The following is a 13,995-nucleotide window of genomic DNA, read 5'->3' on the forward strand; positions in this document are numbered from 1 at the left end:
TGATGTTGCTGGTCATGCCGTGATCTACTAGTGTTCTAGCTCATGTTTAATCTCTGCTGGTAGTTTGTTTGATGGTTACAGCAGGGGTGTATCCAGACTTTCATTAAGGGGGTGGGGGGTTCAAGACTGTCATGAAGGGGGGATACCTGATACGAAACATACCGTTAAAGTAAACAATATTTTGACATTTTTAACGAGGTGAGGAGGGGGGGGGGGCGATCCGCCCATGTTACAGGGTATAATTTAAGACTCCTATTCCTTAGCAGTTTGGGACATTTCATGTTTTCCTGGAGCCCAAAAGTTATCAATACAAAATGTGCATAATATGTGTAACTAAGCTCAGTTGTGTCTAATCTCACAGAAGCTAATGCTAAACAATTATGTAACAGGAGTGTTACATTATACCACACCATCGTAATTATTTAAATCAGAACCACATTTAAATCTTACAGATTACAGTGAAGACACACAACAGTGAAAGTGTGAAATATATTAACCAAAATATGGTCCTCTAATCAGTTGTGATTAAATATTAGCCATGGTCCTCTAAGCAATTGTGATTAAAGAGATGAGTCTTAATTATGACTAACTCATCTTTCATCTTTTTCTTAAATAAAGAATTGGATGCAGTGTTCATTGCGTCAGATAATCAATTATTAAGATACTAATTCATTGTGCATTTTTATAACAGAGCTGTTATCTGGTCCTCAGATTGCTGACAGATTTTTTGATGATTAAACGTATTACTTGCTAGTTTAGAAAGGCAGCACCATATATATTTTTTACAGCATATTGGATCACGTTGATCAAATCATCAGCTTATATATTCAATAACCTAGCTTCCCTGTATCTATAATTTAATTGCAGACGCTCATTCACACAGCCTGAAACAACCTGAATAAACTAAAATAAAGCATACAACATATTTCCTATTATTCCTTATATATTCATTCTATAATCTTTGACATTTATTGCTTCTAAACTTGATTTAAAAAGTAAATAAAAACAAATATACACTGCTGTGGAGGCCACAAATAAAAATAAAAAAAACTAATAAGAAACTGTACCGTACAGTCTATGAAAAATGCAAATACTGTACTCCTATTGCAAATTATATTTTTGAACACAATTAGTGTATGCTGGGTTGTATCGATCAAGAATTATGAGGTAAAAGTATTATGGAACTCAATTATAAACCATTGTTTTTTAGATAATAACTTGCTGAGGTCCATGAATCTATTATGATTCCCTGGATAAATGTAAAAAACAGTACATTTGATGTACAGTAGGGTACTAAATAAACCACCAGTCAGTCACCTGTGAACTGATCAATGTCCTACATTCTTAGCACATCTTTAGGGTCATCGTTTGCAGAAATCCTGACCACAATTATATAATCAATATGAATTTAAGTTGCACTGTTCAGACCTTTGAAATTGTAACTGCAATGACTCAGTGTCACATTTCCAGGTGCACAATCATGTAAACCTCAAATTTGGCTGAACAGACTGATTATCCTCAAAGATTTTGTCCCAAGCCCAATTCCATCACTAAAATGGATTTAAGCACCCACTTTCAGTTTTTAAGTCATTTACAAATTCTGAGTTATTTATACCTTGTTTCAATAAAACAAATAGATACAACGACAACCGATATATCAAGCATCCCTCAGATAGACTTTTCTTGTAATGGTTGTTCCTTTCCTACTTCTGCTCCTGTGCTGCTTCATGTTTTTTTAGCACCAGACTACTTAGAACATAAAATCAGAAGAAGATTTACAAATGAGAGGAGGCCATTCAGACCATCTAAGCTTGACCGGTTCCTAGCAGCTGTTTGATCTCAGAACTTTGACAAGTTGGGTCTTAAAGGATCCAAGTGATTCAGCCTCAACAATATGAATAGGTAACCCTTTCCATACCCTCACCACTCTCTGTGTGAAGAAATGTCTCCTTCACTGTCCTAAGTCTATCTCAACTTAATTTCCAACTGTGGTCCTGGTTTCTGCGCTGCACTTAAAGTATCAGTTCAGGTTCACTATAGAAACTCCTTTTAAGATGCACTCCCTAATTCTTCTTTGATCCAGGCTAAATATATTCAGTTCTTTCAGTCTATATTCCATAGTTCAGTCCTTTAAGTCCTGGGATCAGTGTGGTTGCTATTCTTTGGACTCTCTCCAGGGCCATAATGTCCCTGTGGTGCTGAGCTGACCAGAATTGGACACAATGCTTTACTTATTGGACAGCTGCAGGTAGATTTATAATGTAATACTCTTCTGTCGCCTAGCAGATGATAAAAGGCAATAAGTGGTTCAATTCTTACCACGGTTCAGTGACGGGGTGCTGTTAATCTCTCCTGCCATGAAAGATGACTCGGTCTGCTTTCGGACTGTGTCGTTCCACATCCTCCTGATGCGACTCTGAAACAGCAAAAAGACAGAAGACACAGGCTTGAGAAAGCTGCAATAAAAGGTGCCTGCACCAAGAGAACAAAGCTCATGAAGTAATTCTGGTAAAGTGTTACTGAACTCCCTGCTGAGTTTACAGGAAACCTTTGCTGAATCTGTGTTGTCCATATCACTGCATAAACACAATGCAGACTCATTGTAATAAGAGCAGTAGTATTTCTGAAGGAGAGAGCATGAACCGATAAATGGAACACATAAAATCATTGTACATCAGATGCATTTAGAGATGACTGCATTAAACAACTCCACCATTACATGAAGGTTAAGAACAACTGTGTTTGAGATCACCTAAAATAATTGCAAAGACATGCGGGCATGTACATTTCTTTCTAGAGTAAGTGGAGCTAGTAGTTGAGAAGACACACTGTCACATGATTTTAATGGCATATGGATGGTTATTCAGTCCTGGCAAAGCAAGCTTAAAGCCAGGTAAATGCAAATGTGTTTAATATTGGAGCAATGTAAACCAGAACCACTTAAAATGATACACCATCAAATTGTAAGGGACATCTAAAAACACACCTTCCAAATACAGTCCCCTTGAAAATCCTTTAAGGAGTATGTATTACATGTAAGGGTTTTGAATGGTCCAGAATTGTTTCTGAATGATGATTGCTATGTATGTACATATTGATGTTTGTGTGAATACTTTATATCCAAAGTCAAAATAATCACCCACTTTTAAACAAGCTTCCTGTGAAATTCATTACAAACTCAAAGCTATTGGAGGAATTGCAATTGCTATTGGTTTTCAGAAGGAATCATTAGGCTCTTGACTGACAAAGACAAATGCTGACTGAGTCATCAATAAATATTGTCATATGGTGTGATAGGTTGTGTTGCGTTAATAAAGGTTGCAGGGAGGTGGCTATTAAGAGACACTTTGGGGCTCATTCACTAAAGGGCAGTAGCTTTTTAGTGTGTGGTTAACGTGTTTACCATGCAGTATTTCTTCCGTCGTATGCACTACTCCTGATACCACGCAATCAATGGGATTTACCTTGTGTTAAATAACACGTGGTATTTTACTGCTTCTCATTTGCATTGAATACATTAGGTTTAATTATGTGAAATTATGAAAAAGCATGGGAAATACTGCTAAGGAGGCCTCTGATATTCATCTGTGATTCACTAAGGGCAGGTATTTTGCCCCTGCCTTTACTATGTAGAGAAGGTGCAGTGGGGCCAGAGCGGGTACTTCTTTTTGTGATGGGCTGCCACTTCACCGGTTATTTGAAATCTAAAGTCAACATTTTCTTTTGATATTTTTTATTTAAATCATACTGGAACCTGGCCACAACTCACAATCCCCTAGAGTATAATCATTAGCCTAATATTAAGCATACCCGCATACCCCCCTATCCTGCTGTCAGTTTCCTGTCACTCACTGTTATGCTACAACAGCTCCCACTGGATGCGCCTCACACACAGGACAGAACAGGCAAGGGCAAGGTGCTGTACGGTATGGATTGGTTTAATTGTCTGTCATTTAAAGTGTCTGGTAGTGATGTTTTAAATGACAGACAATACAACTTTAAAGTTAAGAGCCCATCTCTCTGGCAGCCTATGCCAGTGTGAAAGGAGGCATAGCCTCATGTGCATTCATATCAACAGGTGTTCATATTATTTTCCACACATCCACTCGATTAAAAAATCCAGATGGTACATCGAATTGACTGGAGGCTGTGAAAAATGACCTCACCATCACACCTTGTTGGACTATTTTAAAATGCCACAATGACATTTTATCTCCTAAAAACTTTGACTGTGAATACTTACTACACTGGATAACATTAACAATAAGATAGCCGTGATGCCACTGTCAGAAAGTACTATAAGAACATAAGAAAGTTTACAAACGAGAGGAGGCCATTTGGTCCATCTTGCTCCTGTGGTTGTTAGTAGCTGATTGATCCCAGAATCTCATCAAGCAGCTTCTTGAAGGATCCCAGGGTGTCAGCTTCAACAGCTTCAACAACATTACTGGGGAGTTGGTTCCAGACCCTCACAATTCTCTGTGTAAAATGTTCTGAATGCCCCTTTATCTAATCTCCATTTGTGACCCCTGGTCCTTTTTTCTTTTTTCAGGTCAAAGAATTCCCCCGGGTTGACATTGTCTATACCTTTTAGGATTTTGAATGTTTGAATCAGATCGCCGCATAGTCTTCTTTGTTCAAGACTGAATAGATTCAATTCTTTTAGCCTGTCTGCATATGACATGCCTTCTAAACCTGGGATAATTCTGGTTGCTCTTCTTTGCACTCTTTCTAGAGCAGCAATATCCTTTTTGTAACGAGGTGACCAGAACTGAACACAATATTCTAGGTGAGGTCTTACTAATGCATTGTATAGTTTTAACATTACTTCCCTTGATTTAAATTCAACACTTCTCACAATATATCCGAGCATCTTGTTGGCCTTTTTTATAGCTTCCACACATTTCTGAGTCAACATAAACTCCTAGGTCTTTTTCATAGTTCCCTTCTTCAATTTCACTATCTCCCATATGATATTTATAATGCACATTTTTATTGCCCGCATGCAATGCTTTGCACTTTTCTCTATTAAATTTCATTTGCCATGTGTCTGCCCAATTCTGAATGCTGTCTAGATCATTTTGAATGACCTTTGCTGCTTCAACAGTGTTTGCCACTCCTCCTATTTTTGTGTCGTCTGCAAATTTAACGAGTTTGCTTACTATACCAGAATCTAAATCATTAATGTAGATTAGGAATAGCAGAGGACCTAATACTGATCCCTGTGGTACACCACTGGTTACCTCACTCCATTTTGAGGTTTCTCCTCTAATCAGTACTTTCTGTTTTCTACCTGTTAACCACTCCCTAATCCATGTGCATGCATTTCCTTGAATTCCTACTGCGTTCAGTTTGAGAATTAATCTTTAATGCGGGACTTTGTCAAAAGCTTTCTGGAAATCTAAATAGACCATGTCGTATGCTTTGCAGTTATCTATTTTCAATGTTGCATCCTCAAAAAAGTCAAGTAGGTTAGTTAGACATGATCTCCCTTTCCTAAAACCATGCTGGCTGTCTCCCAGGATATTGTTACCATGTAGGTAATTTTCCATTTTGGATCTTATTATAGTTTCCATCAGTTTACATATAATAGAAGTCAGGCTTACTGGTCTGTAGTTACCTGGTTCGGTTTTGTCTCCCTTTTTGTGGATCAGTATTACGTTTGCTATTTTCCAGTCTGTCGGCACAACCCCTGTGTCAAGAGTCTGTTGCATGACCTTGGTTAGCGGTTTGTAAATAACTTCTTTCATTTCTTTGAGTACTGTTGGGAGGATCTCATCTGGCCCAGGGGATTTGTTTATTTTAACACTTCTGCCTCTGTTATGCTAAAGTTATTTAAAATGGGATAGGAACAGGTTGACATGTCGGGCATGTTGTCCATGTCCTCCTTTGTAAAAACCTGTGGAAAGGTAATCATTTAATATATTTGCTATTTTTTTTTCTTCATCTATGATTTTGCCATTTGTGTCTCTTAGACATTTAACCTCCTCTTTGAATGTTCTCTTGCTGTTATAATATTGGAAAAATATTTTGGAATTGGTTTTAGCCCCCTTAGCAATACTGATTTCTATCTCTCTCTTGGCCTTTCTAACTTCCTTTTTGACTTGTGTTTGCAGTTCCAAGTACTCTTTCTGTGTACTTTGTTTTTGGTCCCTTTTAAATGCTCTGTAAAGTGCCTTTTTTCGCTGAATATTTTTTTCAATTGATCTATTAAACCATTTTGGCCATTTTGTTTTAGATTTAGATTTGTCTACTTTTGGGATGTAATTGTTTTGTGCCTCTAGTACTACATTTTTAAAAAACAGCCATCCTTTTTCTGTGGATGTTTTCTCTATTTTACTCCAATCCACTTCTGTTAGTCTCTGTTTCATACCTTCATAGTTTGCTTTTCTAAAATTGTAAACCTTAGCTTTAGTCATTACTTTTGGGGTTTTAAAAAATATTTCAAATGAGACCATGTTGTGGTCTGAGTTTGCCAATGGCTCTCTGACCTCTGTTTTAGTTATTCTGTCTTCATTATTTGAAAAGACTAAATCAAGGCATGCCTCCCCTCTAGTCGGTGCCTTGACAAATTGCGTTAGGAAGCAGTCATTTGTCATTTCCACCATTTCAATTTCGTCCGTCGTGCCCCCCATCGGGTTTTCCCATTTTATACGGGGGAAGTTGAAATCCCCCATTAGTATGGCTTCTCCTTTTCTACATGCATTTCGAATGTCATTGTACAACAGATTATTTTGCTCAGCGTCTGAATTTGGCGGTCTATAGCATGCTCCTATTATTATGCCCTTTGAATTTGTGTCCATTATTCATTATTCTCAAACTGAATCAGTAGGGATTCAAGGAAATGCATGCACATGGATTAGGGAGTGGTCAACAGGTAGAAAACAGAAAGTACTGATTAGAGGAGAAACCTCAAAATGGAGCGAGGTAACCAGAGGTGTACCACAGGGATCAGTATTAGGTCCTCTGCTATTCCTAAACTACATTAATGATTTAGATTCTGGTATAGTAAGCAAACTCGTTAAATTTGCAGACGACACAAAAATAGTAGGAGTGGCAAACACTGTTGCAGCAGCAAAGGTCATTCAAACTGATCTAGACAGCATTCAGAATTGGGCAGACACATGGCAAATGACATTTAATAGAGAAAAGTGTGAAGTATTGCATGCAGGCAATACAAATGTGCATTATAAATATAATATGGGAGATACTGAAATTGAAGAAGGAATCTGGAAAAGACCTAGGAGTTTATGTTGACTCAGAAATGTCTTCATCTAGACAATGTGGGGAAGCTAGAAAAAAGGCCAACAAGATGCTTGGATATATTGTGAAAAGTGTTGAATTTAAATCAAGGGAAGTAATGTTAAAACTTTACAATACATCAGTAAGACCTCATTGTGAATATTGTGTTCAGTTCTGGTCACCTCGTACAAAAAGGATATTGCTGCTCTAGAAAGAGTGGAAAGAAGAGCGACCCGAATTATCCTGGGTATAAAAGGCATGTCGTATGCAGACAGGCTAAAATAATTGAATCTTTTCAGTCTTGAACAAAGAAGACTACGCAGTGATCTGATTCAAGCATTCAAAATTCTAAAAGGTATTGACAATGTCGACCCAGGGGACTTTTTCAACCTGAAAAAAGAAACAAGGACCAGGGGTCACAAATGGAGATTAGATAAAGGGGCATTCAGAACAGAAAATAGGAGGAACTTTTTTATACAGAGAATTGTAAGGGTCTGGAACCAACTCCCCAGTAATGTTGTTGAAGCTGACACCCTGGGATCCTTCAAGATGCTGCTTGATGAGATTCTGGGATCAATAAGCTACTAACAACCAAATGAGCAAGAAGGGCCAAATTGCCTCCTCTCGTTTGTAAACATTCTTATGTTCTTATGTCCTAAGGACATTCTTTCAAACTATGTTTCTCTTCCAAATCAACCTACTGAAAAATATGTAAATACAATATTCATGTATTTTACCTTTTTTCTGATACAAGAAAATCTCCTCTGAATGTTGTCTGTCAGTGTAGACCAAGTCTGCTTCCTCACTGTCCTATACGTTCAATCTATCATTTCAATTTAGTATGGCAAATAAAGTTTACAAAAACATTGAGAATAGTGTTTGTTGTCAGTGGCAATACTAGAGTAACCACAACAGCAACTAGTCTCCTGTTTGAATGAGTTGACGAAATCAAAACAACTGGATGCTAGATCACATTTTTCCAGGGCCAACATCTTTAGGATGTGCACAATAACTTGAGAATGTACAAACCAAGATATGACAATTGGATATACACTTCTCTAGGGTTGGACAAAAAGAAACTTTCAATTATCGTATATCGCTGCTTGTTTTAATTCCTTTAATTTGGACTTTCTCCCTCTTTTTCTTTTTTGATCTGTTTTGTTGTTATTGGGGTTCTCTCTAACAATAGAGAGGGGGGCTGAATTAAAGTAAGTAAAGTCCACTTTAATTATGTGGTACTTAACCAACCCCAGAATTTAAAACCAGCTGTCTACAGGAAGAGAGAGGACCATCCACAATTATTAAACCATAACTGGTGGTAATTTTAGAAATACTAAAAGAAACATATTAATACATTCAATGAGAAATGTTTTGATGAGAAGCCTTGAAGACATTGAAAAGACTTCTAGTCTAAACATTTGTCCTTGAATGTATTAGGTTTGTTTGAGTATTTCCAAAAAGCCAGAGTGATGAACAAAACATCTTGGTAGCAGTGGCACTGCTCGCGTTTATTTTTTTTTTAAAGAGGTAGTCTCTTTGGATACTGTACCTGTCTATGAGTCGGTCCATGGCGTACCTGCGTCCCAGTATAGTAGCGATTATTGGTCCTCATTGCGGAAGTCTTGAGAGAGCCGTGAGAATTAGCGGTGGATGTTCGGCTACAGCAGTAGGAGTGACGCAGGCACTTACTGTACTCCTTGTGCACCTGTCCAATCAATCACACACCAGAAGTCAGTACAACATAGCATTGTGGGGACTGTAGTTGGGTCTATACAGGAGCTATATCATTATAAATGCCTGCAATATGTTGTACATTTAAATTTATAATGGGTTTCAGAGGTCAATGTGTAGGCAAACTCACTGCACTCCCTACTTGTAAAGGTGCAGTCTAACTAGGTTCTATTTACTCTATACCACCTTCTCTCCCATAGGGGACAGTGTTAAGAAGTTTAAACTCTACCCTGGTTCTTTCAGCTCTGTCTATACACCCTGCTTGTAAAAGGCACTGTCGCTCCCACTGGAGGGCAGTATAGACCCTGACCTGGATCTCACAGCTCCTGGATCTGTGCTCTAGTACGGCCCATTCTTTCTGAAGAAAGCCAGTGACAGTACTCCCTCACTGCAGCATGAAATTGGCTATAATGTTATGAAAGAGCCCAGGAGAGAGGCAGGCAAGCACCAGAGAGAGAGCTGGAGTGCAGAGCCCTTTTCATAGGGTTTCTAAATATAGAGAGTGCCACACTGCAGCTGCCTCAACTACAGCTATTCTAAGACAGAACCAGAACCTTCCATGCAAACAAGCAGACCAACAGACAGATGTTTGTCTCTCAGCTTTCTAAGGCACTGCATTTGCTAGAGACAGAAAGAAATACATACATAGGCCTTAGACAGACAGACAGCTAGAGGGCTTCAGGCTTTATAGCTGTCAGTCAATGAATCCATTACAGACTGACAAACAACATTGGCTCATACAGATAAAAAGACATTGAGATACCTCAAACAGACAGACAGCCGTATGGTTTAAAAAAGAGGCTCACAGCCAGACAGAGGTCTCCAGCTCTGTGTGTCCTTCACCTTTTACAGACACTGGATTTATAATGGACAGGCAGACTGACAGAGAGAAAAATGTCTCAGACAGACAGACAGATAGACAGACAGGTGAAGGGCTCTGATTGCCAGACGATGAGATCACACACACACACATACAGATACACCTCACATAAAAAGAACGAGAGACAAACACAGATACTGGGTTCAGAGACACAGACACACCTTCTTCTGCAGGGCGCAGTGGAAGATGAAGATGAACATGCCCTGGAAGGCGTTGAAGGTGGTGAAGAGATACGCCATGATGACAGTGTTCTCATTGATGAACAGAAGACCGAACGCCCAGGTCAGCCCCAGGAGAAAGAGCAGGGCGATGGCACCAAGAGCCCAGGACCTAGAGAGAGAGAGAGAGCAGAAGAACAGAGGAGTATTTACTAACGAGAACTTTGTCAAGTTGGGTCTACAGGATCCAAGTTATTCTGCCTCAACAGCATGACTAGGTAGCCCATTCCATACCCTCACCACTCTGAGTAAAGAAGTGTCTCCTTCCCTGTCTGAAGTCTATATCACACTGTGCTCTGGTCCTGGTTCCTGTTAACTATGTCAATTCCTTTTAAGATTTTGAAGACTTCAGTCATATCCCCCTAATTCTTCTTTGTTCTAGGATTAATAAATTCAGTTATTTCAGCCTATCTTTGCAGCTCAGTCCTTGAAGCCCTGGAATTAGTCTGGTTGCTCTTCTTTGGACTCTCTCCAGGGCAACAATGTCCCTTGGTACTGTGGTGACCAGAATTGGACACAGTTACTCTAAGTGTGGTCTCACCAGTGCAATACACAACAGAGAATAGGTTGCAAAGTTCCTACTGTTCCATAACTTCAAACGCTCAGTCAGAATTCTAAAATCAATAAGAAACTGAGTAGAGGAGACAAATGTTTGAGCTTGTGTCGTGCCTTCTTCAGTGTAGTAATGGGTAAACTGAGGAAGGACTAGGGGTTTGGAAGAACATGTAATAGGTACATCCAGTAGATGGTGATAATGAACCTTTCACTGGGTTTTATACAGCCACAGAAATCAACAAGAGCAGCGCACAACAAATATGGAGGATAGTGAGAATGACAGAAACTCTTTCCTCCTAAAAAACGGATAAAAGGATCGGGGATCATTTTGGTTTTAAAAAAAATGACAATGTTCAGGTTATTGAAGAGGGAGTGCCAGTTTGTAAATGATGCCAAGTTGTTGTTCTTTCAAAGAGCAGCAACACGATGAATATGTTGACTCATTTACACCAACCGCTTTACAAAAAAGCTTTATTAAAAACAGTAAAATTTATTAAATGTATAATAATAATCCTAATGCTTTTAAGTATTCACATTTTATGATTAAAAAACAAAATGATATATATATTTTTAGCTACATAGCTTAAGGAGGATAAACTCTGTTAATACTATTTAAAACACACAAGGATATAGTGAGTGTGGTGTGTACTCCAACAGTAGAGTCAATATATTTAAAGGCTACTCCCTAAACACTCAGCGCACACCAAACTCACTATATCACATGTATTCTATTTATTCATTTTCATATGCTCAATTACTGGTACTGGAATAAAACTTAGGGCAGGCTGACGTGACCAGCTCCATTTAGAAATGTGTTTAACCCAATAGTAGCTATTTGATTTGGGAATAAGACATTTTTAGCATCCTTAAATCAGACTAACAATTATGGGAAACACCCAAACTAATCAGGTAAAAAACAAAACAAAAGGACTAATCTTGATTAAAATGGCACTTTAGTTTATCTACAGTAGTTGACACCTTTGTTTCGTATATGTTTAGAAACTATTCAGAGGGTTCTGTATTTAAAATATTGAGTGTTTTGTAAATATCTGTTGTATTATAATTAAGCACCCTATTTTTGTATAATGTTTATAATGTTATAAAACACATTTTAGCTAAATAAATAGTTAACATTTTAAATCTGTAAGAATTTTTTTTTTTTTTTGGCAGTTCTTTGTAAAATATTGTGCTGTATTGCAATTACCATGATAATACCCCACAGTATAATCGTCTGAGAAAATGTTCACATCGTGACATCCCTAAGAAGGACTAGCCAATATGTTTGTCTACTTGACTTAGTTTCTTACAGTTTTACCTTCTCACTTTCCTTTGAATCTATATTACTACACTAAATGCAACGTTTTCATTAAACTGACCCTGAAGACACTGCTGAGGTGAAATCACACAGGAAGTACAAGTGTAACAGATATCAAGACATCATGTTTAAAAATGTGCCATTGAAAACTGCACATCTGAGACCTATACAGCTGACAGAAGTGCAGGACAGCTATGGCATTATTCTGTTAGCTTGTGCTAGTGTGCTAGTGTTGTGTTGCGTGTGGTGTGTGTAGAACATAAGAACATAAGAAAGTTTACGAACGAGAGGAGGCCATTCAGCCCATCTTGCTCGTTTGGTTGTTAGTAGCTTATTGATCCCAGAATCTCATCAAGCAGCTTCTTGAAGGATCCCAGGGTGTCAGCTTCAACAACATTGCTGGGGAGTTGGTTCCAGACCCTCACAATTCTCTGTGTAAAAAAGTGCCTCCTATTTTCTGTTCTGAATGCCCCTTTATCTAATCTCCATTTGTGACCCCTGGTCCTTGTTTCTTTTTTCAGGTCAAAGAAGTCCCCTGGGTCGACATTGTCTATACCTTTTAGGATTTTGAATGTTTGAATCAGATCGCTGCGTAGTCTTCTTTGTTCAAGACCGTATAGATTCAATTCTTTTAGCCTGTCTGCATACGACATGCCTTTTAAACCCGAGATAATTCTGGTTGCTCTTCTTTGCACTTTTTCTAGAGCAACAATATCCAATAACACAATATTTTAGGTGAGGTCTTACTAATGCATTATAAAGTTTTAACATTACTTCCCTTGATTTAAATTCAACACTTCTCACAATATATCTGAGCATCTTGTTGACCTTTTTTATAGCTTCCCCACATTGTCTAGATGAAGACATTTCTGAATCAACATAAACTCCTAGGTCTTTTTCATAGTTCCCTTCTTCAATTTCATTATCTCCCATATGATATTTATAAATGTTGATGTTGGTGTATTGGTATTGGTGCACAGGATATAAACGGGTATGTGTAGCACAAGTGATTTAAAATTATCTAGTTGTATTGAGGCACGGGGATTGCATAATCACTTCACATGCAGATGAAGTATGGTAATAGTATGCGTGCACAGGATTGCACAAATTAGTTCAAGTGCTGGGATTCAAGTGAATAATTAATTAGTAATAGTATATAGTAATAGTATATAGTAGTATATATATATATACATGTTTTACTCACTCGGGGTGGTGTGTTCGGTGAGTGGAGGGGATAAATAAAATAAATAATACAATTGCTATTTTGTTCAATACTTGTTTGTTCTGACTCACCGTGTTTGTTTGTCTGTTAGTCCACTGTTTGTTTATTGTTAGTCCATTTTTTTTGTCTATTTATTTTGGCCTCAAGTGCTGTGTGCTGTTTTGTTCAACCTTTTATTTTCTGTGTGTTAATTAAACACTGAGCGCCGCAGCGTCTCGGTATCGCCCGCAGTTGCTGTGTGTTTTGGTTTCATTTCCTGGCCTGATGTCACCCCTCAGCCAGCCTGTTCACATACAACAATCACTTTAATGTTTACAAAGTAACTGCGATGGTCAAAGCCCCCCTCATTGCCATGTAGTAGTAAACAGCAGTTCAATTAGCTCTTCCCTGTGGGAGGACAATCCATTCACTATAAGAAAGGAATAAATCTCTCAGCAAAACTAGATTTGTTTTTTACAACCCTCTATAAATCTGCTCCACTGCCGTGAAGAGGCCTGGGACATGCTTGGACTCTGTTTACGAGTCAAGGCACCGAGTCAAATCAAATATCGATTTCCCATTACAAGGCCGACTGTGCTGCCATTGTACACAAAATAAATACAACCGGAGGGTCTTTATATTTCACTGTTAAAATAATTGACTAACTGGAGCCTTCTGCCTGGTATCAATTCAGTGCCTGTGAAAGGTGTCTGACTGTCTGGCTGTCTGTCCAACAGTCTGCCTGCCTGCTCAAGCAAGATGAAGTGTCTGACTGTCTGCCTGCTTGCCTGCCTCCCTGCCCAAGCAAGATGTTACACCTCCATTGCCTGTGCTAGATTGAAAACACATCTAG

General features: G+C 38.4%; 1 protein-coding gene across 6 annotated transcripts in view; it reads right to left on the reverse strand.

Moving 5' to 3' along the window:
- The window catches only part of LOC117965547 (adhesion G protein-coupled receptor L1-like), a 270,259-nt gene that overhangs the window by 25,515 nt on the left and 230,749 nt on the right, over positions 1 to 13,995 (reverse strand). For 3 of the 6 annotated variants that reach the window (XM_059007937.1, XM_059007938.1, XM_059007936.1), the window contains 3 exons: positions 10,015 to 10,183; positions 8,819 to 8,947; positions 2,320 to 2,416 (listed from right to left, as the gene is read on the reverse strand). In XM_059007937.1, coding sequence (XP_058863920.1) covers positions 2,320 to 2,416; positions 8,819 to 8,947; positions 10,015 to 10,183 — 395 coding nt within the window. Of the gene's footprint in view, positions 1 to 2,319; positions 2,417 to 8,791; positions 8,948 to 10,014; positions 10,184 to 13,995 lie in introns of all 6 variants that reach the window. The other 3 variants (XM_059007934.1, XM_059007935.1, XM_059007933.1) reach the window with 1 other exon arrangement.

Source organism: Acipenser ruthenus, chromosome 36 (genome assembly GCF_902713425.1).
Source record: "Acipenser ruthenus chromosome 36, fAciRut3.2 maternal haplotype, whole genome shotgun sequence".
NCBI classification, from domain to species: Eukaryota; Metazoa; Chordata; class Actinopteri; order Acipenseriformes; family Acipenseridae; genus Acipenser; species Acipenser ruthenus.